Raw genomic sequence first — 27,978 nt, forward strand, 5'->3', positions numbered from 1 at the left:
AGATGGCGACAGCAGCAGTGGCAGTTACTTTTACCAGCTTCTGGTAGCGGCACGTCTACTTCGGCTTACTTGTGCGGACTTTACCTAATCTTTCTGGCCAAATATATCCCGCGTCGCATCAACTAATCATGCTTGCTTCGGCCGTGACAAGCACTGGCATTCGACACTGCAGGCACGATAATTGAGAGTAAACAGGTCGCCCAGCTCAAAGGTGAAAACTGTAGTGACCGCGGCTAAAATGGTATGCACCTCCGCATGACTATGTGGTCTTGAAATTTCTTACATGACTTCGCAGTATTGTACCGCTGCGTACGAAATGTTCACTTCGTAGTGGCGGTCGTGGAGACTGCCGTGAAGAATGTGCGAAGTGCTCCCAATCTTTACCACGCGTTGTCTAGATCAGTTGGCCTGCTACTTTCGACTTGAGATAGTTCAAAGCAGATAGTGCCGAGATACGCAGCCTTGCATTTCACTATAGCCCATGGGAAAACTTTCTACTTCGCGTCGCACAAACGAAAAGGTTACCAAGGCTGTCATTAAAATATTCGCTACAGACGCGGCATTCCTTTCGCGACTGTGAGTTCTTGGCGTAGCTGGCCATTATCGTTATCGCAGCAGCTCGCCTTCGATTCATGTGTGACTTTGTCGCGTCTTTACGGCAGGAGTTGAGACAGTCTTTCTACAATGACCAGGCGATAGTCTGATGTTATCGAAGAAAAAAGACCTCAAATATCTTCGAGATGGAGTGGCAGGGAAGTACGTCAAAAAGGAAACACCACCGCACGTACCAGGTCAGTCGAAATAAGACCGTTTCACTTACCGAATGATACTCGAAACGCCTACTTTTTCTTTTGCTGCTGGAGAACTAACCCGAGTATTTCTCGCACATACTAACAGCACAGGGGAGGGAAAAGTCACTTATCTCGATAGCATCATCCATAACTTCAAATAACTTTCTATTTTACATTCTGCAGCCAGACCCAGATGCTTCCAGTGCTTGCCATATGAACCTCTAACTTTACCGAAAGTTGCACAGGGCATATTTATGTGCTTGGCTATTCTCTGCATTCTTCTTTTTATGCACCCATGCTACATATCTTCCTTTTTTTAACCACTAAAGGAGCTCGAAACAGCTTTCATCAGAGCAGTTCATATCTGGCGCATATCTTCCCTCTTCTGTCGCTAATGGTGGCATGCAAGAAAGTGTAGGGAAAAGCATTGCTAAGCATATCGACACTTGACTGGTCATATATTGCTATGATGATCCTTTAACTTCTATTCAGGCAATGTACCAACACAGTCTTGGCCCCTTTCATAAAGTAAAACAGACCAGTGCTGGTGCTTCACCTTAATCAGAGCAACAGAAACTATCCTAGTGTAGAAACACCCATCCAGAGTGTTGAGGACAGAAAAGGGCCGGCAAAGCAAGTCGCCCGTGTGCTGTGCCATGTCAATGCATGTTGAATAACCCCAGGTGGCTGAAATTTCCGAAGCCCTCCACTAAGGCGTCTCTCATGGCCAGAGTCTCTTTTGGACGTCAAACCCCGCAAAAAAAGCAGAAAAGGGCTGACAAAAGTGTTTCGGTGTCCTTTACCATCATTTCTTTTTGTCACATTTCGTTACACACTGTGATCATGCATGCTTCCGTTTCAGTGGTGAACACTTGGACCACTGCGAATCACCGCCAGAACCAGCGGACTCCAGAGGAAGCACAAGAGCAGTGTGCATCTGAACCCGCCAGCCTAGCCCAGAAATGTGCTCGTGCTTGTCAGAACCGTGCCTGCCAACAGAGCCTCTCGGTGCCACACGCGGGAAATTCCAAGGAACACGGTGCTCCGCTGGGACCTTTCCTTAGGTCTGCATCACCCATCCCCGTGCAACATTCGCATTTGAGTTCAGCGTCGACATCAACAGGAGGTGGTGCGTCATTGGGAGTTCCTGAGCAAAGCTCTGCCAGCTCGTCACCTAAAGCTAGGCACACTGCAACTAGCACAGTTGGGTGAGGAACCACTTTGTTCTAGCTGGTTTTGTGAACCTGCCATTAGCCATGTTGCTTTTGCATTGAGCATGCAACAGCTAGCATATATAGATAAGGCTTTGCTTCATTGTAATTAGTGCACTAACTGAGACTTGGGACTGAATGTACTGAAACTAATGTTAACCATATTTCGGTTCACCTAACCACTGGCTGTATGAATGTAGAGGGCAGCTGTGTAGCAGTAAAGTGTATTGGGGGCTTAGGCACTGTATACAAGAGTCATTATAATAACTTCATTGGTGCTAAAAATGCTTTCTGCTCACCACTGTTTTCGCAAGCTTAATGGCTGCAGTGGTCTAAGGCTGGTACAGGTTGGGGCACTTATTTTTCTTCGTTTTCTTATGCCCCAACATAGCATGTGTAGTCTAGTGCTGCTAGGCAACAAACATGGAAGAAGCACGGAGGCTTTTTCAGTGTCATCTAGAACAGGCGTAAATGCACATGGCTTCGCCACTGTGGCTCGGTGATTATCGCGCATTAAACATAGACAAGAATCAGATGCACGCACTTAGGGACAAGGCAGGCAATGTCACAACTAACATGGACAAGATAATCAAGGTAGCCAAGGATTTCTATACGGACCTCTACAGTAGCCATGGTAGTCAGAACAAGAATGAAATTGGCTGTAATGATGAGCAATCAAACATTCCGCCAGTAACGAAGGACTAGGCTAAAAAAGCCTTAGAAGCTATGAAAAGGGGGAAAGCAGCTGGGTAGGATCAGGTAACTACAGATTTGTTGAAGGATGGAGGGGATATCCTGCTAGAAAAACTGACCATCCTGTACACAAAATGCCTGATGACATCGAAGGTACCGGAATCAGAGAAGAATGCCAATATTATCTGAATTCATAAGAGAGGTGACGCTAAGGACTTGAAAAATTAGACCAATCAGCTTACTATCAGTTACGTACAAGGTATTTACCAAGGCAATTGCTAATAGGATCAGGACAACCTTAGACTTTAATCAACCAAAGGATCAGGCAGGATTTCGGAAAGGGTACTCTACCATCGATCATATCCACATTATAAACCAAGTGATAAAAAAGTGCTCGGAATATAACCAGCCCTTATACATAGCATTCATTGATTACGAAAAAGCATTTGACTCGGTAGAAACCACGGCGGTCATACAGGCATTGCAAGATCAGTGTGTAGGAGAGACATATGTGAAAGTACTTGCTGCACAGCAACCATAGTTCTGCATAAAGAAAGTGATAAAATTCCAATTAAGTAAGGTTTTAGGCAAGGAGACACGATCTCCCCAGTGCTATTTACAGCTTGCTTAGAGAGTGTATTAAAAGTCGTGGAATGAGAGCAGCTAGGCATCAGGGTCGATGGAGAATATCTCAATATGCAATTCGCTGATGACATTGCCTTGTTAAGTAGCTCAGGGGACCAACTGCAACAAATGATAAATAATCTAGACACGAGAACCAGAAAGGTAGGCCTAAAGATTAATGTGTAGAAGACTAAGGTAATGCTGAACAGCCTGGAAAAGGAACAGCAGTTTAAAATAGGTAGCGAAGCATTAGAAGTGGTAGGCGAATATGTCTACTTATCTACGTAGTGACCGCAGACCTGGACCACGAAAGAGAAATAACTAGGAGAATGAGATTGGGATGGAGCGCATTTGGAAGGCACTAAAACATCATGACTTGCAGCTCACCGGTATCAGTACTCACCTATGGGGCTGAAACATGGAAATTAATGAAAAGGGTTCTACTTAAGTTGAGGACAATGCAGAGGGCCATGGAACGAAAAATGGTAGGTGTAATGTTGAGATAGGAAGCGTGCGAAGTGGGTCCGAGAATTAACTCAAGTTACTGACATTCTAGTCTAAATTAAAAAGAAGAAATGGCCATGGGCAGGACATGTAGTTCAAAGAGAGGACAACCGATGGTCTCTAAGAGTACCCAATTGGATTCCCAGGGAAGGTAAGCGTGGCAGGGGGCGGTAGAAAATTAGGTGGGTGGATGAGATTAAGAAATTTGCAGGGGTCAAGTGGATGCAGCTAGCACAGTACCGGGTTAATTGGAGGAAAATGGGAGAGGCCCTGCATTGGATATAGTCCGGCTCGTGATGATGATGATGGTTATCGTGCTTGACTGGTGATCCAAAAGGAAGCAGGTCCGATCCAGGCCACGGCGCGGCCGCTTTTTGATGATTGCAAATAGTAAGCTGCCCTTGTGCCGTGTGATGTCAGTGCACATTAAAGAACCCTAGATCGGAGGCTTCAACTACGTCGTCCCTCAACAGCCTCTGTCGCTTTAAGACATTAAGCCGTACAAACTAAACCAATCAATAAATGTATATGTTACTGCCTCACAATTTGTGACAGTTGACTTTGTCAGCTCTCAAAGCTTTTGACTGTGCTTTTAAGACAAAGGGATTGGAGTTAAGGGGAAAACATTTAGGAATTTCCATATATTAATGCATATAAGCATTGTATGGCTATGTAGGTGGGTTTCACATGGGCGTGATTTTGTCGGAGGTGTAAAAGAGCTACTAGTTGGTATATCGGAAAAAGAATGGCACTGCCAGATAGAGCGTCAAGGAAAGGCATGCAAGTGACAAAATGGTTGATGTGGCTTAATTAGGCAAATAATTACAGCCAATTAAGAGTGTCATTGGGAGCCAAGGTGGCCACCAGTGAACTTCCGGTTTCGGTTCTCAGCTTCCAGTCACGTGTCTCAGTGTAGAAATGTGAAAGCCTGAGCGTTGCTGCTGCACACGGTACATCGTGCTCCCCGTGTCGAACACAACCAGCATTCCGTTGAACGCATGAAAGTTGACCGGCGTTCTGTAATTGGTTTACAGGAAAGGAAAGGTGCAGTATCTGTCACTAGCGGAATCCCGCCGACACATCTAGCGGATAACGCAGCAACGCTTACGCTTACGCATTTCTCCAGTGCAGATTCTGCAGTGATTTCGGAAAATTTTTGCAGAATTGCTTGTTCTAATAGAATCATGAGCCCTGAATTGCAATACTTCGATTACTTTCTTAAGTGACCCTAGCCTAACCGTTGACAGCGTCACATGTTGTAAGCACAAGTTCTCACGCTCGCGTGCTGATCAAGAATGTAATTTGAGTGGATCTGGAAGCAGGCAGTATCAGTGTTGCCCCCCATGCTGTTATGTTGGCCAGCCGGGCCTCGCTCGTATGTGAAATGGGTGTTGTGAAATAGTAGCAGCGGTTAGAGAGGCACACTACTTCAGCTGCTGCTAGTTTTCACTACAGTAGGGCATAAATTTCCTGTTTTGTTTGTTTGTGTGTTACTCACTCTTGCTTGATGTGTGATGCACACTGTGGTGGGCCAGGTGCTGTGGAATTCGCACACACTGAAATTCATGGAAACCTTGGAGGGTCTCTGAGGGAAGATATGGTGGCCAGTATCGATAGGGTACCACATTCTATCACAAAGAGACCAGTTTTAACCAAAACTTGAGTTTTTATAAGCACCAGTGAACGAAGCATAGGTGCTACAATCAGTGGCCAAATTCACAAGTAGAATGCATGCATTGACACTGATTTTTAGGCATCGATTCCAGAGGCAATGCTACGCAGAAATTTGTTTCAGCATGACAACCTGTAATTTATGGTAAGGACATCATAAGTTCAAATCAACTGGCGGGAAGGTTTCCAAGTCACAGTTTTCTCGCCAATTAATTTAACATTCATTGGCAGACAGTTTTCAACATAGCCAGAAAGATAGAGCCAGAGAAACACCTTTTTTTCGAATAATTTTCCAACTCCGATAATTCTTTGGAGTTGTCCGTAGTGTCTATTTAAAGAAATTACAGTTCATGTGGAGCCCTCATAGAGTACAGCACTGCTTGGTTATGTAAAGCTGCATATATTAATAACCACTAGTAATATTAGTTGATATTATGTTAACTCCCACGTCATACACCTTGATAGTTAATGGGATGGGCTTGAATGTGTTGGTACTGGATGTTCTAAATCCATTATGAGCCTCATTGTAGTTTTTCTAGCAGTTAAGCACACTGTTGAAAACAACACTTTCTTTTATTTCTGAATAATTTCCGGTGGCGAGTAGGAGTCGACACTACGAGCATCTAGATGCAAGGCAGGTAATTGTAAAGAAAATTTTAAAGATTGGCCACCAGGCACGTAAAGCAAACAAATTGGCTAAATGCAAAAAACAGCTATCTCATGAGATGAAGCAGCATCAAGTTGCATCTACCTCCCTCCCCCACAGCAGCTGAAACATAATGATAATAATAATAATAATAATAATAATAATAATAATAATAATAATAATAATAATAATAATAATAATAATAATAATGAAACAAAACCCATTTTTTAAGGTCACAGAGCACATCATAATGCACAGAAACATTCTTTTAAGCAGGGTTTCTCAAAACTGAATTCTGTAAGCGGCTTTACGGGCTCCCCAGACACTAAGGTCCGTGAGCATCTCGATCAACACCGTCTTTTCCGTTTAACCAACTTTCCCAAATAATTGGAATTCCTTCAGTGGGCTGTTTCGCTATGGAGCCAGTCATTACTAATTAGTTGAATTTGGCCATGGCTGAATGTGTTGTGCCCGCCTTCTCTTTGCTCTTATTTTTTTTTTCTTTTTTTTTTTGCACGTATATTGGGCATGGAGGAGTGCCTGAACATTTTTTGAAGCCATTAGGGCATCCTGAGGATTAAAAAATGCAAATTGGAGACGCTTAAGATTCATCTTAAGATTTGCCTCTCCCTGTGTCCATCCTCATTCAGTTACATGCAAAGATGGGATCACCCAGAAGCTGATTGAGTCATATCATAGAAGGAGAAAAAAAAAGGAAAACGGGTCTGGCTGCATAAGTCTGGTTTTACTAATGCTGCACAAGGATGAAAGCATCTTTTTAGGTAACTGTGAAAGATTCTAATATTAGGAAAGAAAATGAATAAATAAAGTGCTGTCGAAGTGTAGTACTGTCTTTTGGATATACTCCCTTCTTGTCTTCCCGTTGCACTACAAATGATCATGAAAAAAAAAACAATAGCTACACGTTCTTACTTGATCCTGACTGCCTAGTTTGCCTGCTGGAGGACAAATAGCGCTGCGCACTGACATGGTTTTGTATATGGGGATAAACTAATGAGATTGTAAGAACGAAAAATAAGCAAAACTGCTTCTGATAAATAAATCTCTGGTTTCATCACAAATGTGTGCCAAACATAATTAGCACTAGCCCATGCATGGGGGTGCTTGGGTTCGTTTACTAATTGGTCAGGGGAACAGCACTCGCATATGTTGGCACCAGTTTTGAAAGTAAACTTCACCGGTAAAAATAAATAGCTATTTTAAATCTTGCAGCTTTGCTGACTACCTCCGCGCTTCACAATTTTTTCGCAATTGATTTTTCTTTGAGCAGTCGGATTGCCGAACTCGATTGTGATTGATTGTCCACATAGGAACACACTGTACCTGCATTGAGCTGTATCCTGGTTGTCTTGATCACTGTTGAAAGTGGCAGTATGAAAAAGCGATACAATGCTGCATCCCGCATTTTTGTGCAGGGGCGTGAACGTGAGCGTGGCAGCAGCGAGACCCATTGCTACGGTTCCTCAGTTGGTGCCCCAGCAGGTGGTGCTAGTCTCTCCGCAAACCGCACTGCCGGCGCACGCATCGCACATCTATGCCAATCCCTACGTCTCCCCTCGGCCATCTTTTGCCCATGAGTCACCGGGCCACCCGCACAAGGGCTCTTCAGGGCCTTTCTTTGAAGGCAAGTCGCTGTTTCTCGTTCGTGAATAACACTCTTTGCTTAGAAGAAGACTCTTTAATGAAGCAGAGATTTTAGCCACTGTTAATGTTCGCTGACATGCTACTCTGCTTGGGGGAGGAGGAAAGGGGTGGATATGGCCAGGTCTGAACAGTTCCTTCGCGTGAATGCAGTTTGTTTGAGGCATAGAAGCACCTTCGGAAATGCCTAACCTATACTCGCTGCACTGTACAGCGGCCACCACATTTAGCCCAAACACACTTGGTGAAATTCTATTTGCCTGATATAAGCGTTTAGTCGTTGCACTATGTATATTGCCCAAGCATGTTGAGGCAGTGTGCAAACACACATTTTAATTAATATATTATTTTCTCTTTTTTGCTTGCAGAGTCTCAGCACCAGCAGCAGCAGCAGCAGCAGCAACAACAACCGCTGCCGTCATCGATGGTCATTGGAGGAGGCATGCAGGACGACCGCTCTGCCTTGGATTCGGCGCTACAGGACAACTACTACCACCAGATGGAGGAGAACTACCAGATTCAACTGTACCACCAGCAGAAGCGGCAGCAGTATGCTCAGCAGGCCCATGCTTCCCTTCACGCCCCCACCACTGCTGACCACCACCCCCTGCACAGTCCGGGTCCACCACACATTACCAGGGTATCGGGTAAGCACTGCTCAGGGGGCATCTGTGGCACTTACACTCTAAACACAAATAAGCCTATAAGGGAGCAAAAAGGGAGTAGCATGTCCTCCAGCACGTTCTCTATTAAAGGAGTCTAAATCGGAAGAGGGAATGAAACAGATTATACTCCGTTTCATACATCAGGTGCAACGCAGCGAAAGCTATGCAAGTAGTCCGCAAGAAAAAAAAAGAAAGGAGGTGTATCACTACGCGCTCGTTTTGTGGCCGAGTGGTTCCTGCAGAAACGGGCTCTATTCTGAGTATACACGTTTGCAATAACTTGCTTCGCGTGCCTAGATATCTTCGCAGTGCGGATCTTATAGAAAAATGCGCACCGAAGAACCATTTTCTCAAAAACAGATGCGCAGCGCGGAGGGCATAGCCAGCGCCATCTAGTGGCACAGCTGGCAAGGTTGCGGGGCAGTGAAAACGCGACACGAACGAAACGGCATAAAAAAAATACAAATTCACCAAATCCGATCCTTTCTCCCTAAAAAAGGTGCTCTTTATAAAGTTTATGGCAAATGTAAGATGTAATAAGCTTGCAGACAAAATAACTACTATTTCCTCTCGTCAAGAGCAGGCACTATATTTTATCGCGGATGCGGAGAGCGCAAATAAGAGCTGTAGCTTTGGCAGTGTTGCACTTGATGTATGAAACGGAGTATAGTAAGAAAGAAGTCCATCAACGAATTACCGGTGAGGGGGAGGGCAGAAGAGTTCAGGATCTCGCTACAGGATAGATATTTAGCTCTAAACGAGGATGAAGACATTATCCTAAAAGCAATGAACAATAATTTCAGAGATATCATTACTGAGTGCACTGTAGAAGTAGGCAATTAGATAGTTCGAGAGGATACCGGTAAGCTGTCTAAGGAGACTAAAGATTTGATTAAGAAACGCCAAACTCTGAAAGCTTCCAATCCAACAGACCAGATAGAATTGGCTGAGATATCAAGGCTAATCAATAAGCGCAAAGTGGCCGATATAAGGAAGTATAACATGGAGAAAGTTGAGCATTCTGTAAAGAACGGGGGAAGCCTTAAAGCGATGAAGAAGAAATTGGGCATAGGCAAAAATCAGATGTGTGTGCTAAGGGACAAGGCGGGCAATGTCATCGCGAATATGGAGAAGATAGTCGAAGTAGACGAGGAGTTTTATACTGATCTTTACAGTAGCCAAAGAAGTCGGGACAATAATGAGATCGACGATAGGGTAATGCAGTCAGATGTTCCGCCAGTGATGAAGGACGAAGTTAAGAAAGTGTTAGAAACTATGAAAAGTGGGAAAGCAGCTAGAGAGAATCAGGTAACTATAGATTTATTAAAAAATAATGGGGGGGATATTGTGCTAGAAAAACTGGCCACCCTGTATACGCAGTGCCTGGTGTTATCGACGGTACCAGAACCATGGAAGAACGCAAACGTTATCTTAATTCATAAGAAAGGGGACGCTAAGGACTTTAAAAATTGCAGACTAATCAGCTTACTATCAGTTGCGTACAAGGTATTTAGCAAGGTAATCGCTAATAGAAGCGGAACAACCTTAGACTGCTACCGAGCAAAAGATCAAGCAGGTTTTCGGAAAGGCTCTACTATCGATCATATCCATACCATCAACCAAGTGATAGAAAAATGCACGGAATATAGCCAGCCCTTATACACAGCATTCATTGATTACGAAAAAGCATCTGACTCGGTAGAAACCTAGCGGTCATGCAGGCATTGCAAAATCAGGGTGTAGACGAGCCGTACGTGAAAGTGCTGGGAGGTATATATAGGGGCTGCACAGCAACCTTAGTTCTGCATAAAGAAAGTAACAAGATTCCTATGAAAAAAGGTGTTGGGCAAGGAGACATGATCTCCCCAGTACTATTCACAGCTTGCTTAGAAGTATTCAGAGACTTGGAATGGGAGCAGTTAGGGATAAGGGTAGATGGAGAATACCTCAGTAATCTGCGATTTGCTGATGACATTGCCTTGCTAAGTAACTCGGGGGATGAACTGCAAAGAATGATTGATGACCTAGACAGGAAAAGTAGAAAGGTGGGCTTGAACATCAATATGCAGAAGACTAAGGTAATATTCAACAGCCTCGGGAAGGAACAGCAGTTTAAGTTAGGTAGGAAAGCACTGGAAATAGTAGGCGAATATGTCAATCGTGGCCTCAGTGGCTTTGAGAAGCTGCTGCATGTTCTGCCCTTCTTCCCTACCTGATGAGGATTTGAACATCCATGTATATGCAGTGTTCTGCAGCTTTATGAGAACCGTTTTGAAAAGTTCTCCAGCCTCAACCGTGGGATGAAACTGCTTTTGTTGCATAGTAAGTTTTAACCATGTTGCTTACCTGGTTTGGTCAGGCATGATGCGAAACCTAAACAGTCTGTGACGACACTGAAGGAATGGAAGATGCCAATGCCAATTTTCTCTCAAATGGCTGCGGTGGGACCATCTATCTCACTACAAAAACACGCCACGCTTACCTCTGCGCTTTGGAGCCGTGGCGCTTGACTCCAGTGAGGCCAGATGGCGCGACAGCCGCCGTATGTCGGAAACTCTGTATTGCCGGTTTTTGCTTCCTCAATCTCGTCAAGCCCTCATCATGCACGCCCAAACCAGGTAAGCACCATTGTCAGACTTAGTACACAGCAAAAGGGTCAACAGCGTGCAAGCTTTGTGCGCGGTTTCACCGTAAACGAGCTTCCGGTTGAGGCGGGAGAATTTTTAAAAACAGTTTCGATAAAGTTGCAGAGCACTCTATAGGTGCTTGGGGAACACCACAAAGTTTTTCAAGGAATTCAATTATTGTTCAAAGGGATTCAGTTTAAGGAAGCCTGCTCCTAAGAATGAATGTGCAAAAAAATTTTTTAAAACTTGCTGACTAGTTTTGTCTTAGTAAAGTGCACTTCTCTTGGGACCAGAGAAGAGTGTCTCATCACATTCAGTCCGGTCTCATTTTTCATTCTATCCTTTTATATTAGCTTTATTTTTATTGTCAATGCAGCATGAATGAAAAAGCTGCAACAAGCTGACATAGGGTGTGGATAAAAGTAGTAGGACAGCTTTTATAGTTGCTTGTTGCATACAGCGACCAGGTTAGCCTTGTATTGCTAACTGAAAATTGCAAGTGTTGAAGCGGCAGTTTCGTTATGAGCTGGTTTCAAGCCCTTTTAAACAGTGATGGAAGGTGGAAACGGTGCTACTTTTCTCAAAAAAGCAAGCTGTACTGTTAGGCGGTGTTGTGCAGGTACAGGTTGCAAAATTATCTGTTTTCAAATATAAATTTCTCATCAGTAAAATGTCTTTCGTTGCTGATGAGCGATGAAGCATCACCAAAGCCAGAAAGTGCATTTTTCATCATCTCTTTCACACACATTTAATGTTATCTGTGTCCTGGCAACAAATAATGAAACATATATTTTATGAACTTCAGTTTGTCTAGGTGCTCTTAACAAATGTGGCAGTTATTAGATAGATTCAGTATACCGTGATCCTCTACCGTGCACGCAGTGCACACATGCTGATTGGTTCCAACACAGGAGGTCCATGTGCCGACATTCAGCATGTGGTACCATTTATTGGCGTCAAGGAGATCTGGGCATGCACAGTGGAACACGCGGTGGGGAGGGGTCATAGTAGCAGATCACGGTACACTAAAACTCTATTGACCAGACCCCACTGTAGCTGCTGGTGCAGTGAATAATGTGAGTAGAGATCTTCATCTGCCATGCTCATGGGGGCGGGTGAAGCAAATCAAACCGAGATCCCATTGCATCTTTTATCGTCCAGTGAACGCGAGTGGGTCCAGCCCCATGGGTGGTGGTGGCCAGCACCAGCTTCCTTCCTCCTCGTCGGTGTCTGCACAAGTGTCGTACACACCAGGCATCTTCAGCTCCAGCCAGCTGCTGCCCACTGCTGGTGCCATCACTAGTGCACTGCCCATGTCGAGCAGCCACCTGGCTGCCCCCACGACTGCCTCCCCCACGACCAGCAGCCATCCGCAGCTCCTCTCTCTGGCACCACAGAACGTATCTGCTGGTGGCAGCAACTCCTCCCTCCAGAGGTACGGACGTTCTTCAGGCCTTGCAAGGAAAGAGATGACAGTAGTTCAAATGATGGAGGTTAACCTAGCTTACTTAGCTGCTTCAGGGTTACATGGGATTAAAGGACGAAAGCAGCGGTTGAAAGCAGATTTGTCGCACAGCTGACTGACGCGTAACCTCACCTGTCCAGAAGGTGGCAGTCCTATGCATTAGGACTAACCACATGTGACCTGCAATTGAGGTCTGACCCTTTCTTTACCTGTCATTGACCTGTCGGTACATTTTAGCATTACCTCCCCTCACCACCCCCCTCGTTCCACTCTATGGCTGATGTACCCATATGTTCCACACTGTGCACTCAAACATTTGTGCCGGAGCACAAAGCTGGCATCCTTGGACTGGTCACACCATCTGTTGTATCATCGTTTAGAAGCCTGTATTTTTGCCCCACACTGTGGGAGCATTTATATTGAAGAGTAGGGAGTGCCTGCACCCTTCTTTTAAGGGGGGAAGGGGGGGGGGGGGGGTTCTACTTGCACTACTCTCTCATGTGGAGCAATCATGCACACGTGCGACTAAGACTACAAAGGTTGTTCTGCCGTCTGCCCCAGCTTTCCAGGTTTTCTTTCCCCCCCCCCCCCCTTTTTTTCTTTTTTTTTTTTTTTTTTTTCTTTTCTTTCTGCATTTACACGGCCTTGCTCGCTGCTGTCAGCAGCAAATTGTATTCTCTTTGCATCTCTATCTGTCATCTTTTTTTAAAAGCTTGCCACTTCATTGTACGGGCCCTTGACAGTCCTTGCTCTGGGCGCACGACTGCTTTTGAATGGATATGAGCCAAGCTCGGTTTTTAAGAACACTGAAATGCAGCTTTTCCGATAACTATGTTATACATGTCATGTTCATTATCAGAAATAAATCGCTTCGCTCGTTTCCTGATATTCTTGAAACCAAGCCGGCACTGGGGGTACGTCATGGCTGGAAACACGCGACAGTGAAAGGGTTAAGTTCCTCACATGGCAAAGCAGGACTACTGGAGGCTGCGGCATGCTGTGCTGTCGTCCATTCCAGCATTGGTGTTTATCGAAATAGTGCAAGGTGCAGTAGATGAATTGGACTAGAGATAACAGAAATTGCTGCTAACGCCCACGTGAGCACAGCCTACAAACATTAGCTGTGTGGCCTTCCTAATCTTCCCCGTATGTGAAAAAATAGTCACACTCTGAGGAGGTCTGAAGTTCTCTTCCTGGCCATTCCTTCGCAGACTAAGTTAAGAACGGTGGCCAGCCAGACGTAGGTGCTGGGTTTAAATCCTGGCATTGGCAGAAACGCACTGCCTTTTCTGACAGATGGAAGAACCTTGTAGCACGGTGCCGCAACGCTCGGTTTGTCCGGTCTTATGATGGCGAGCGCTGCTGTTGTCAACCTCTGTCACCGCCAGGTTCTCGACCAGTGGTGGTGGAGGATCACAGCCACGGCTGGCGGCCAAGAGTGCCGAGGAGCTGCCCCTGCCACCCGGATGGACGGTGGACTACACAATGCGCGGCCGGCGCTACTACATTGACCACAACACCAAGACCACCCACTGGAGCCACCCGTACGAGAAAGAAGGGCTACCCACTGGCTGGGAGCGCGTCGATTCTCCCGACCATGGTGTCTACTACGTCAAGTGAGGATTGCCATTGTCGGGCCTTTTTCTCTCGAACTTACATGTCCTGAAATAAGTCAAGTCAAAAGTTGTATTACTACATGGAGTTCAGAGAGCCCTTCTATTTTGTCTGTTATTTCTTGCACTGCCATTGTGCACACAAGGCTCCTTTTATCATAGCTTAAAGTTAGCTTGCATGTTTTGCATAATAAGACTGGAGTAAAATCTAATTAATTTGACCCCCATTAATTTGGAAAATTCAAACTGACCGACACCCATGGAAGTCTATGACATTGTGCGCTCATTAATTCAGACACGGGTGGGCCGAGGTATGTCCTATCAGCGATCACTGAAATAAACCTCCTTGAACCTAAATACCATGAAATAGTGGGCCTTGTGCCCTTTGTATGTGCTGTAGCAGGTATGACGACGAGTGAAAGCCCCCCATTTTTTTTAAATGCAGTAGAACCCCGCTATTCTAAACTGGGATATAGTAAAGTGAAACTGAAGTCTCAGTTCATCTCCTGTAGACAACTGTACAATTTTCCTCCTTTATAATAAAGACATTTCTGGCAAAATTGGTTATAGTAAAGTCCGTCCATGGCGAAAATTTCCCATGAACTGTTGTCGCCGCATGTGCTCCCCTAGGATCGCGAGGTAAACTTTAAAAGAAAAAAAATAACAGCACCGAGTTTTGTTTATTTTCCAGCACTCAGGAGAAGCCAACTTTACATAGGCCTTGGAGCCGTAAGGGAAAGCATGCAGCGCATTGGGGGAGAAAAATGAAGCTGCCTGCACACATGGAAAGAAATCGACTCAGTCTGTTCAGAAAGTAAAGGAGATTAAAAGTGCAGCAAGAGATATATGGAAAGGAAGAAATGACTGAACATTCGAAGCACCGTTCAGCACGAGGCAGCGGTGGCAAGAACTGGAGGCACAGCGCGTGCGGTTTTGGAGTGCTTAACTGTCTCGCGCATTTCTCATCTATTGCCTTTTAGAAGACAGAAACAGTGGACGATAACGCCATGTTCATGCAAGGCTTTGATTTTAACATGAAATCAAACTCTGTTGTAGTGTTCATATCCACAGTGCCCTCACGCTTAAGACATACTTTCACAGAATTTAAACAAAGCAATCTTATAACTGAAAAAAGGCAGATGGCACAAAGAGATGATGACAGAAATATGAAGTGTTTTAGTGGGTTTTTTTTATTATTATTATTATTAAGCAAGAGGACTTCTTCAGTAAGTAGTCATTTAATTACCAGACAGCATCTTCAGGACCATGTCATCATCAGCAACTGATATAGGTAGTAAAGACCCTGATACAAAAAAGATTTTTTTTCGGTCCCAGTGACTTTACTCTGAACACATATGCATAGTATTTCCATCGTTAGCATCCACATTCTAGTGTGCGCAAGTCATGCGCCGTTTACAATCGCGTGGTGAAGTATGCCCGAAGCGTGACCGAGGTTTTATTCATGAAAGGCACCACTGCTACTGCATCCCACTGCGGAGAGGGTAGCGCAGGCCGTCGCGATTTTGGAGCAATTTTAAACATTCCCAACAGTGCGTTCAAAGTAAAGCACTTGACTAAGTCGTGAAAAACTGTTGTCTCCTGGGTTTCAACGCAGGTATTCATTGAATGAAATTACTGAGATGCAGACAGTTTTTGGGGCTGTTTTGTTTTAGGACCGCTCAATCATTTCAATTTTCAGTTAACCTGAACATTTTATTCCGGCCTGTTGGATATCGAATTAATGCAGTCGTACCATATTAGGTAGAAAGCTGAAGGTTCTACAGTGCACTACAGTTCAACAATGGCACTAAAGGATATTTGGTCATCCGTAATCTCGGAACTCTGTCCATGTTTAAATTTCCTCAGTTTATATTTGTTATATTGTTTACGGGGTGTTATTGATGTTTACAGGGTGCAGCACTCTGCTGAGCATAGTGTTAAAGTTTGTTTTTATTACATAAAAACTTGTATGGCCGGTAATAGTCGAGGGCCATTCACTAAGGTGCCCCCCGTAACCGGGGTTTAGGTTGTTCCTTCTTCTTATGAGCTTGTCAGTTCAAACAGATTTATATTTTGTGTACTCGCTGGACAGACAAAAAGCCGATCTCACTCATAGCATTTGGTTTGAGTTTTTTTTTTTTTTTTAATTTTAAATACTGCATCCTAGCAGGAGGAGCAGAATCAAACATTGTTAAAGACATGAAATGACAAGCATATGCAGATAATATTAGCAGAGAAAAAAAAAAGAACTAATCAAAATTAAGTCAGAAGTGGACAAAGAAAGACAGCCGCCATAATACAAAACGAAAAACTCCTTAATGGTGGAGGTGACATTTCAGTTCTCTCGCAATATTATCGGACAGAAAAGTATGAGAAGGTAGAGCATTCCATTCAGATACAGTTCTGGGGAAAAGGCTCGTTTTAAATGTGCTTGTGCGGGTGAAAATCGGTGCCAGCATGTGTTGCTACGTGTGTCCGGTCTTCCTCATAAAGTGAGCTTTGACGCATGTAGGTGGCTCCATTTTTATTTTTCCTTGTAGACAGTGACTCAACAAGGTGTGGCGACTAACCTTCCTTCGGGATTCTAAATTGAGTATGCTGTGCTGATTCATTAGCATAGAAGGTGAATCGTGTCTTCTATATTCGCCAAAAATAAACCGCACAACATTTCTTTGCATATGCTCGAGTTGTATTTTTATTATGTCGGTCCCACACAGCCACTGCATACTCAAGTTTAGCTCTAACACAGTTGTTACATATGCAAGCTGTTTAGTACTGGCAGGGACAGGCTTAGGTTTGAGCTTCAGGAACCACAGGTTTCACAGCGCAGCAGCAGAAGTTTCTGATGTGTGTTTCTGACATTTGCAAGCGGAACTCCAAGATGTTTATGTGCCTTCACCTCTGAAATGTTGTGGTTGTTGTGAACGTAAATGTACTCAGGTGTAGTTTCCTTGTTACTCGTAACAGTACCGTTTTATCAATGTACATAACTGCATACCCAAATTTATACACCAGTGGGAAATAGCCCCAAAAACGACCGAATGATTTCACTTCGGATCCAAGGTTATCCTTTCAACATAACAGTTATCCAAGTCTATGCACCAACCACTACTGCTGAAGAAGCTGATGTTGAGAGATTTTATGCTGGCCTGCAATGCCTTTTAGACCACACTCCATCATCAGACGTCATGGTCTTTCCAGTTGTGATGTATGGAGGCGAGAGTTGGACTGTGAAGAAGGCTGACCGCCAAAGAATTGATGCGTTTGAATTGTGGTGCTGGCGGAGACTCTTGAGAGTTCCTTGGACTGCCAGAAGATCAAATCAGTTGGTATTGTCGACCATAAACCCTGACTGCTCATTGGAGGGTCAAATTCTAAAGTTAAAGCTTAGCTACTTTGATGATCTGATGAGAAGAGAGGAGTCGCTGGAGAAAGCTTTGATGTTGGGAAAAGTTGAGGGTTTCCGGAGAAGGGGTAGGCAGTGAACGCGGTGGTTAGATGGCATCTTCGAGGCGCTGCAGATGAAGTTATGTGATGTTAAGAAGATAGTGACAGACCGGAAAGCGTGGCGTGATATGGTCCATAGGGTCACGAAGAGTCGGACACGACTGAACTGAACTGAACTGGGAAATAGCTTCTTAAGTATATACTGTAATGTTTCTCGGTCTTGATTGATCCCTGACACCAGACATCCCTTCCATTCTCCGTTGTGGCATGCATAGCCACATCACCAAGCAGGCCCAGTACGAACACCCGTGTGCCACCCAGTATGGCCAGAGCGGTGGCTCCCCAGGCCACCCGCCACCACCACGCCACACCAACTTCCACCAGCACAGCGTGCTCGTGCCTGCCAACCCTTACCTCACTGAAGGCAAGTGGTGCCGGCAACAATGCCTGCATCTGACGCAGTTGACAACTGACAACTTGTCACAGCAGCGGAATTTACTGATGGGATGTGCTGAGTACTGAGAGGGAAACGGAGTGATCCTTTGTCACTGCTGTTTCAAGTTAACGAGGCGAGGGGCTGTTAGCATAATGGAATGCTTGCAGTGTTGTTCCTGCTCGATATTGATAAGCGTTTTGCCACCTTTTCAACAGGTGGCATCATTGCTCCAAGCTCAGTCACAACTTGGTCGGGACTTTAAACTCCGTAAACCACACCAAACCAACACTAAGTAATTGCAGAAATTGCAGTATAGCCTAGAACATGAAACAGAACAGCTCGTTCAGGCATGTATTTTTTTCCGCATGTTCCACTGCAGTAAAAACAAAATGGCTTAAAGGGCATAAAAGAACAGCAGTCATTATAAATGATGCAAAATAAAAAAATAAAATAATCCAGCCCATTTGGAAGTGTGGCACCTGCCACTGCCTAGATTCGAAGAAAGTGTCAACGCAAGTCTTTCGTCCATTACAAAATTGCTAATCTTGGGTCGCAGTTGGATGTGATTGAGTGGTTATAGTTACCATAGAAACTGTGACTCCCACAAGCATGTCTGGGCATGTTTTTGAGAGGAAGCATTTCATCTGTATCCGCACGCTGTGAAAAAACGACAGAGGAGGCGGTTACTTTTGGGTGGAGTGCGCACTGTCGGGCAGACATTCTCGAGGCCCAGTAGTAATTACACGTGTTCTTCGTGTGTGTTCCTTTCAACAGAGATCCCCAAGTGGTTGTACATCTACTCAAGGGCACCCCCGGAGTCTGACCACAAGCTGAAGGTAACTTCCAATTCAGCTCAAAGTTTGTTGGTAAACTGGAGTCTCCAACCAATTTTGAAAACTCCTAACACGGTGGCTCTCAGCCATGGATATGTCCGGTAGGGGACACCTTGTGGACCGGTGGAAGTGGAACAGCTTGTGCAGAAGGGTGTGGCTGTTGGAATCTTTTTTGTTCCTTGCGGACGAAAGTGCACAGTCCTTAGGCATACATTTGGAGGGGAAATTGCCCCATGTGCATTTGACATTTCCGTCATTTGGATACGCCAAAATTATAGTAAGAGCCTTTGTGCTCAGGTTTGGGGTTGTGTTCTCTCGCAATGTTGTAGACGTTTTGTTCGTGCTTTTTGTGACTTGTCTAGAGAATCATAGTCCTGGACTCGCATATTTTATTTTTTCCAAGATTGCAGCAGAGCAGCCATATGTTGCTGTCACTGTGTTGCTCTTACCTTTAAGGAGTCACTAAGAAATTATTGTGTGTGCACAATTTATTACTTATTTAGTTATTAGAGAAATTAACCATTTCATAGTTAAAGAAAATTCGTGCCGGTCTGTAGACAAACCTTTAGTGGTGTGCGAATATTGAATTTTTAATACAAATCGAACACGAATGTAGGAAAAAGTGCCTTCAAATATCGATTCGAGTAGCAAATATCTGATCAGCGGACAAAAATGGAAAATTGAAAAATACCAAACATTGTTCATCCTCTTTATTTTAGAATTCACATTTATCTGCAAATAAAATTAAACTAGAATTGCGCATCGAGTATAAAATAGAGCATAAGGTTCATACAGAATTCTGCTAGCTGGTTTTCGATGCGTCGATGCGACCTGCCATTCCTCCTTCTCCCGATTTTTTTCAGTGCAATCGCTGGTTTTCTAATCATTCGGCACACATTTTTAATCTACAGCCACCGCCCAGCAGGCAGAAATAAATTCTCAATAGCACAAGCCTGATAGCACTGTCGTGACACAACCGGGTCTCGTGTACAGCCAAAAAAAAATCCCCCACTTCGTGCGGCTGGAATATCGCTAGCGACGTAGGTAATAAGAGACTGCAACCTCAGCACAGCACGAGCCACGGTAAGTGTGCACCTTTAAGGACTGAATTTATTCCGCTGCCGACATGCGTGAAACTAATTTCCCTAGGGAATTTCGTGGTCAACGCTGGTACGCCGGCCCGTGGGGTTACTGTTAGTGACTACGTATTGAGCAGCGTCTACCTTTTCCCTTCCTCTATTCCTATTCACCATTTGGGCAATGGGAGAAATGTTTAGTTTTCAGAAACGACAGAACTGACAAAAGCATGCCACAACTAGAAAACAGCACTGAACAAAACAGATGATGATTATGAATGCACGGAGAGCCACCTGTCGTCTGCAAGAAGAAATTTTCCTCTCCTGGCTCTCCGCGCGCCCACGCCACCACGCTGTCAGCGCTTGACCCAGTTTCACGCATCACGGTTCCGTGTCTATAGTTCCTTTTTACGAGTCTCTGCGCTGCTTAATTAAGGTGCGTGGACAACAAGCATGAAAGCTTTACAGCGATTTGTGTTCAGTGCCTGTCTCGGCAACATGGCTAATCACACGAAAAGTGCGATCTGGAAACATTTCGTAAAGGACAGTTTGTAGGAAGTGGCATGCAAGATGTGCAGTGCCAAACTTAGGATGCCGACGGGCACAACGACACCGCTACCAAACCACCTAAGGAACTAACATTACGCTTTGCGCAGTATGCTTTTGGTGAAAAGCAGGAAGCGAACAAGTTTCGCAGCGCATCGCAGCATTCTGTCACATGTAAGTTTGACGCGGCCAAGAAATTGTCGCAGTGCCGAGCACAAGAAATCGCAACACGGATTGCTCGGATACTGGCCCTCAACCTGCTGCCATACGACTTTGTTGAAAGCCGAGGGTTCAAGGAGTTAATGCATGAAATGGAACCGCCGTATAAAATCCCCTCTCGGACAACGTTTTCAAGAACGATCATTGCCGACCTTTACAGGGAAGCGCTGTCAAGGTTCAAATTCGCGCTAACCTGCTGGAAGGTGTACAGTCTTTGTCGTTCACCAGTGACGTAGACGTCGAGGTCATACCAAAGTTACATTAGTCTCACATGCCATTAGTTGACCTCGAACTTCGAAATGCAGGCATTTGCATTGGGCAACCAGCACATGACAAAGTCACACTGCATCCAACATCTTGGCAAACCTGAAAGAAATGATGAGCGAGTGGGACCTGCAACTGCAAGAGGTACCTATTTTTGTTGTGACAGACAATGCTCGAAATTTGGGTGCGGCTCCTCGGGACTTCCAGTGTACCCCCTTGCAGTGTTTGGGCCATACATTGCAATTGGCCATCAAGGATGGCAAGGAAGAAAGTGCAGGAGTGCCTGCCATTCTTAAGAAATGCTGTACAATAGTGGACCATTACAAGCACAGTGCCCAAGCTGCATCAAGAGAAAAAGACTGCCAGCGGCGGATGGAGCTACCCCTCTTGGAGCTTGTCCAGGATGTATAGACACAAGGTGGAATAGTGAGCATGATATGCTCTCCCATCCTCCTTCAGCTTAAAGAGGCAGTTTGCCTTGAACTTACTACCTCTGACACCCTATGAATGGAAAACTGGCTGGACTGGTCAAGGTCCTTGAGCCAATTGCATCAGCAATCAAAGACCTGAGTGAGCAGAAATATGCAACCTTATCTTTGGCGATACCATTCCTTTACGAAACGCATATGGTGCTGAAGGACTGTGCTGTGGCAGATGATAACGCATCACTGTTTGCAAAAAAACTTGCAAAAAAGCATGAAGGCAAGATTTCCTAGCCTCAGTGAAAAAAAAAAAAGAGTACATCATGGCAACATGTTTTTGACCCAAGGTTCAAAAACATCTGTACTGAAGCTTTCTAAGAAAAAAGCTTCTGGAACTTGCACGGAGTGAGCTACAGAACTAGTTAACCCCACCACCCGGTGACTGTGCTAAGCCCTTAACATCTACAGCACAAAAGGAGTGCAGTGCCAGTATATGGAACAATATAGGCAAACTTGCCATGTCATCTGGGAAAAGACACAACCAGGAATCGGGTAACATTGATAAATTTAAGCGGTATCTTCGAGACCCAGTTTGCAGCAGGAATGAAGACCCTTTTCAATACTGAAGGAAAGCAGGCAAGCAGAACTCTCGTGGTCTGTGCAAAATGGTCTCGAAATACCTGGCGAAACCAGCAACGCAAGTTTCAAGTGAAACACTGTTTTCTACCGCTGGCAACATTGTCACGTCCAGGCAAGAAATAAGAAAAGCTGTTGCTGGATCACGTGCAGCAGCTGCTTTTTTTTTTTTTTTTTTCATCAGAATTTGAAAGTTATACCTTATAAGCATTTCAGCACATGTTTGAGTGAATTTGTTACTATTCGATTCGATATTCGGTTTATTTTCTTGATTCGATTCGAGAGACATTATTCGGTATTAGGTCACCCCTACCTGTTGCGTTTTGGGGATACTTCACTGCATAGTCCACGCCATCAGGCACTGCAGTGAAGCATCCTCAAAACGCGGTGGGTCGTTTTGTGAAGAGTGACCTTCCCTTTTCTGAAGCGAGTCTTAGCGGCACTGGATCCGCCGCGGTGGTGCAGTGGTTAAGATGCCTGACTGCTGTGCCGGAGTACCCGGCTTCGATCCCGACTGCCGGCGGCTGCGTTTCGATGGAGGCGAAACAGAGTGGCGTCCGTGTGCTGTGCGATGTTAAAGAACCCCAGGTGGTCGAAATTTACTGAGCGCTCCACTATGGCATCTCTCATAGCCTGAGTCGCTTTGGGACGTTAAACCCTTCAAGCCAAACCACCTTCCTGGCACTGCAAGCCCACGCGATCAAGCAATGCAGTGAAGCATGCATTGCAGGGAAAGTGTGGTGAATTCGAACGTTTTCGGTGCATTTGGAATATTCGAAAATTACCGAATTTTCTAAAATTTCGAGTTAAGTTTACGAATATGAATACAAATCAAATAATAAACATATTTGGTTCGTATTCGAATATTCGCACACCCCTACAGGTGGTTCACTAACTGCAAAATTTCTTGTAACAGCTTGATTGTTAGCGTCTCTTTGTAGCTGTATGGTTATGTTTGGGTGGATGCAGATGAGTAGTCAATCCCTTATTAGTGCCCTTTATCAGAAAGCTATAGCTGCAGTGAAATATAGGGAAAAAGGGTTCCTTGCATGAAAAGTGCAGGCAACATTAGAAAAACTGCTGGTTCCTGCTTCCTTTGAAGAGAAACTTGGCAGGCCAGTTGTTTTTAGGGTAGGGGTGCAGTAGGGCTCTGATTGCACACTTTTGGGGAACTGTCCTAAAGTTCCATATAATCACAAACCTCACACATTTGAACACATTTGTGGAATAAATTCACTGATTACCCCACTTACCAGAATGTGCAACTTGTTTGATTTTTACTATTCTCATTACACAAAAATATGTCCGTTGTGTAAATACTCGATAGTGCCTGGAAAAGATGGCATCTTCGCGCAGATGGCCGGCACAGCAGGGTGGGGAGCATGGCGGAGGAGTGACTGACGATGACAGGTTTCAGCATGCTGAAGCAGGGCAGCATCATCCATTGGAAACTGTGAATATAGGCATATATATGGAAACTGAATGATGAGAGCTGTCGCCAGGAGATGACCGCAGCAACATGAGTGAGAGTTTCGCAGAATCCACTTTGTTCCGCAAATCCCGCCTTTATGTGCGCCCGCTTCTTTTAGCGGTGCGCAAACATTGAAATATTTGAATATGGATTGAATACGAATATAGGAAAAAATAAAATGCCTTCAAATTTCTGATCAGCAAAAAAACAAAAGTTTGAAAAATAGAATCGTTCACCTTGTTCATTTCAGAATTCATGCGGTATTTGCAAATAATATTAATCTAGAATTGCATAGAAGTGTACACCCGACTAAAAAATCCAGTATCAATTTTATACAGGATTCCATATACCGGTGTTTTGTACTGGAAAGATCTACATGAAACCACTTGGAGCTGTCATATTGCTGCTGAGTACAGTGAACTCTCGTTAATTCAGCCTTCTATCGATCGGGAAGAATGTCCCAATTAACCAAAATCTCGAATTATGTGCCTGAAAAAAAATTGCCAAGAACCGTTTGCGTCACAGTAATTGTTTCTGATGAACACCTGCCCAATAGTCATCTGCATCTGAGATGAGACACAAGTGAGAACGACGATTTTATTTCCCCGGTTCGTCACGTGCTTTGCTTTGCGCATGCTGTCGGCAAGGCCCTTTTCAACAAAATGGCCCCGCCGCGTTTTGAAGGTGCTTCACTGCACACAGTCGAGCATTGCGGTGAAGCGCTAAGTGCGGCGAATTCAAAAATTTTTGGTGTGTTCGATTCCGGAAATTTTAAATATCAGATATTCGAGTAATTGCACACCTCTAGTTTCTTTACATAGTTTCCCCAAACTGTTGAGTGTTTGCACCTTGTCAGGAAGCGGTCTGTTCGTTTTTTTTTTAATGCGAAAGCATTACTTCGCTATGTTCACAGATTTCTGTCTGCAGACTGCGTCCGCAGCAGTTGTAATTGAGAAGTGGTAGAGGTTAATGGGTGGTGTCAATTGATAGAGGGTGATGTAATGATGTCCGAAAAAATAATTAAGCCGATAAGTTAATTAGGTAATTACAGGCAAAAAATGTAAAAGTTGTCTGCAGAAGTTGTAATTGAGAAGTGGTAGAGGTTAATGAGTTGTGTCAATCGATAGAAGGTGACGTAATGTGTCTGAAAAAATAATTAAGTCAAGTTAATTAGGTAATTAAATACAAGCAAAAAATGTAAAAGTTGTCTACAGCAGTTGTAATCCGCCTTTTTCACAAGCCCGCTCTGCGCATGCGCGCCAATCCCCTAGTTGAAAACAAACCACCAACCCCAGCTGCGCATGCGCAGTTCTTAACCTCCGTGATCGGCGCAGTGGTAGCTGATCTCAGAGGCCATGGGTAGTTAATATTCCTGACAGATGTATGCGATAGATGGCGGTAACTGTCAAGAACACACACCGTCATTTCGCTGGCGGCTGCATCTCCCAAAGACGTTTTCAACCAGTAGCAGACGAATTTTCAGCCACTCCCAGAGGGCGCCACATTTTGTGAAAAAGGCGGATTGAGAAGTGGTAGAGGTTAATGAGTTGTGTGAATCGATGGAGGGTGACGTAATGTTGTGTCCGGAAAAATAACTACGGTTAATTACAGGCAAAACATGCAAAATCATGTCTGCAGCAGTTGTAATTGAGAAGTGGTAGAGGTTAATGAGTGGTGTCAATAGATAGAAGGGGACATAATGTGTCTGAAAAATATTAGGTCAATAAGTTAATTAGGTAATTAGAGGCAAAAATTTTAAAGTAAAGGCAAAAATGGTCTCATTAGCCAATGGCTTGGCACCACATTGAATGTATCAAATACTAAAATAGTTAATTAAATCAGTCAATTAAGGTGACGTCAAGGATTTGACATCACGCAACCTAAAGTCGAGCCAAAAAAGGACATAGGAAGGGATTGGCGTGCAATTTGAAAGTACCTAAGACTAAAACGGGTAAGCAAGAAGTAAATTAATCTGATGTGGAGGATGTGACGTCACGCAACCAGAAGTAGAGACGAAAAAGGGCATATGAAGGGATTGGCGTGCAATTTGAAAGTGCCAAAGACTAAAATGGGTAAGCAAGAAGTGAATTAAGCAACTAGAAGCAACCAACTGCAGCATCCGTGCTTTCGCATTACTCCAATGCAGATTCTGCAGTGCTCTTTATTTCTCTATTGCTCTCTATTGCTCTTTATTTTTTTTCTTCCCTTGCGCTGCAGTGGAACCTGTTCCGGCTGCCGGAGCTGGAGTTCTTCCAGGCTATCCTAAACCGGCTGCACCGCCAGGAACTGGAGGACCTGGTCATGGGCTACGAGGTGGAGCGGCTGGCCATCGCCCGTGAGATGGAGAGGCGCAGGGCGCAGGAGCTGGCCAAAGGGCGCAAGGCCTCCACCAAGGTGCGTCATCGCTCTGTTCACTGTGACATATTACCCTACCACTTACCCCATTTGTAGGCGTCCATGGTGACCGTTGACTCCAAGGTCCGATACAATGGATGGCTTAGCATTCACTGGGTTGTGCTACTCATCCATGGAGCCTAATTAGCATAAGGGTCTCATGCTTATACAAACAGTTGGTACTAAAAGGTTGTCGTTGTAAGAGTAAAGTTTGGGGCTAGCAAATAGCTTTAAGCACAAAAAAGAAATAATTGGTCCATTTTGTTATTGTTTTTTTTTCCCCCAGACCTAACCAGATTTCGTGCTCTCATGTCGAGCTTAATTTCAGCGTGCATGCAGTGATCTAGTAAGCCACTCTGTTAGCGCCTCTCTATTCACGGGTCTTCATTTCAGGCATTGGTACTAAGAAAATACGCTCTTCTGCACCTCATTCAAAAGTTTGTGGAAAATGTTATTGGAAAAAAAATTCACACCGCTAAATGGCGTACTACTGCTGATTCCAAGGTCATGAGTTCGAACTTTGCCTTGGATGTATTTCGATAACGGCTAAGTATAAAAAGCCCGTCTCCTGCATAATGTCTGAGCGCTTTAGAGAACCCCAGTTGTCTAAATAATATGGAGCACTCTAGTTAATGTGTTGCTTCAAGATGTTAAACTCCATAATTTACAGTTTTTAGTCCTAAACATTAAGTTATGTATTGCACCATTAAGCCCTCGGTCAGTGTGCCCTACATGCTCCTAAATTAAATTTCTTTATCAAAGTCAAGTTCCATAAAGTTTTAACGGTGCCTGTACATACGGGATGCGATGTGGCATTTGTCTCTGTCCATATAAAAAGAAAAGAGTGTTCAACAGGAATGCTAATTTGCAAGTTTTTCTCATACCTTTCACGCCGAAGCGATACAGATAGCGCACATTTAAAAAAATCTCCAGGTGGTCTAAATTTCCGAAGCCCTCCACTACGGTGTCTCCCATAGCTAACCAGCCAATGCCCACAAGAAAGGGTGACGATTTTTTAACTTTCTGGTGGTGAAGGTGGTCTCTCTTTACAAGGCAGGTTTTGTCACCAGAGCCCAACGTCCCTTTGCTTTTCTTACAGTTATGACTGCTCTTGTGGAGAAAGGGAAATCCAGGGTTGCAACACAACCGCCTCCTAGTCACAAGAACGACGTGCCGAAAAATGGTTTTGTGCTTGCCTGCCGCTTCGTCTATGCCACACAGTAGCCTCGTGAGGCCACGCTGGCCGTGTGCCTCCTAGGCTTCTTTAATGGCTGTGCAAAGAAAAAGAAGGGAATTTGCTCTGGAATGTGAAGTGTGTGCGTGTTGTGCGTGAGCTGGGTATTGCTGCCAAGTTTGAAGGGAAGTCATTTCAACAAGCTCTGCATTTTCTCCGAGTTGCAGAGCAGACTGCACCCTTTACATTGTTTGTATGTAACAGTACCGGTGGCGCCATCTACCACACTCTGCGAAGCAATGGGATCACGGTTGCCTCATTACATAGTGGGTGCAGCAGGATTTTGCACATAATGGTTGTTCACTGTCACGTGCGTTATGATGTTCCAAGGATATATATATATATATATATATATATATATATATATAATATCTTCAAAAGACTGTTTTGCAGAGGCTGTCTTGCATCATGTGGCATGCCCAGCCCAGAACCACTGCTTTGAGTTGCATGTGATAGACGGCGCCAATGGTTCTGTTCTTATGTGACAGCTTCTTGTGGTTTTTGGGCCATGCCTAGCATGCATCTTGCAGGGTTTTCTTTTGATCAAAAAAAAAAAAAACTGGAAAAATTTCAACACAGAAGCTTTCACAGACAGTGAAAAATTACATCAGTGGGCTACATTAAAAAATATTCTAAAACTTTTCAACTTACTACCTTAAGTCCTTATAGTCTGGAAAACACATTGGATATACAAGGGGCTTCAGAAAAACAGGCTTTCAACATAACTTGTTTGTCCCAAAGTGTACCTCGAATTTCAGGTCCACTGTATTCTCACGATAAAAAAGCCTGATGTATTTCATAGTGTGGCCCGAACTTCCCATTGGCAGG

General features: G+C 44.4%; 1 protein-coding gene across 3 annotated transcripts; it reads left to right on the forward strand.

Annotated features, from left to right (window-relative positions):
- The first annotated feature begins 33 nt into the window (after positions 1–33).
- sav (scaffold protein salvador) lies at positions 34–27,718 on the forward strand. Of its 3 annotated transcripts, none has more exons than XM_084582479.1 (11): positions 37–241; positions 693–791; positions 1,654–1,999; positions 7,577–7,785; positions 8,171–8,449; positions 12,256–12,529; positions 13,948–14,175; positions 17,895–18,043; positions 18,830–18,891; positions 25,740–25,916; positions 27,016–27,718. In XM_084582479.1, the coding sequence occupies exons 2-11, from the start codon at positions 704–706 to the stop codon at positions 27,019–27,021; spliced, it is 1,818 nt and encodes a 605-aa protein (XP_084438605.1). In that variant the 5' UTR covers positions 37–241; positions 693–703; the 3' UTR covers positions 27,022–27,718. The 3 variants fall into 3 exon arrangements, with proteins under 3 accessions (XP_084438606.1, XP_084438605.1, XP_084438604.1); XM_084582478.1 differs by having other exon boundaries at positions 38–241; positions 663–791; XM_084582480.1 differs by lacking the exons at positions 17,895–18,043; positions 27,016–27,718 and having other exon boundaries at positions 34–241; positions 663–791; positions 25,740–25,878.
- Positions 27,719–27,978: the final 260 nt, after the last annotated feature.

The sequence above is a fragment of the Amblyomma maculatum genome, chromosome 10 (genome assembly GCF_055883805.1).
Source record: "Amblyomma maculatum isolate TAMU_Amacu chromosome 10, ASM5588380v1, whole genome shotgun sequence".
Lineage (NCBI taxonomy): Eukaryota > Metazoa > Arthropoda > Arachnida > Ixodida > Ixodidae > Amblyomma > Amblyomma maculatum.

Coding starts and splice junctions, on each gene's coding strand:
- sav (XM_084582479.1), top strand. CDS start 704: ATGTTATCGAAGAAAAAAGACCTCAAATATCTTCGAGATGGAGTGGCA. Junction 12,530..13,947: donor AGCAACTCCTCCCTCCAGAG/GTACGGACGTTC, acceptor TGTCACCGCCAG/GTTCTCGACCAGTGGTGGTG. Junction 18,892..25,739: donor AGTCTGACCACAAGCTGAAG/GTAACTTCCAAT, acceptor CTTGCGCTGCAG/TGGAACCTGTTCCGGCTGCC.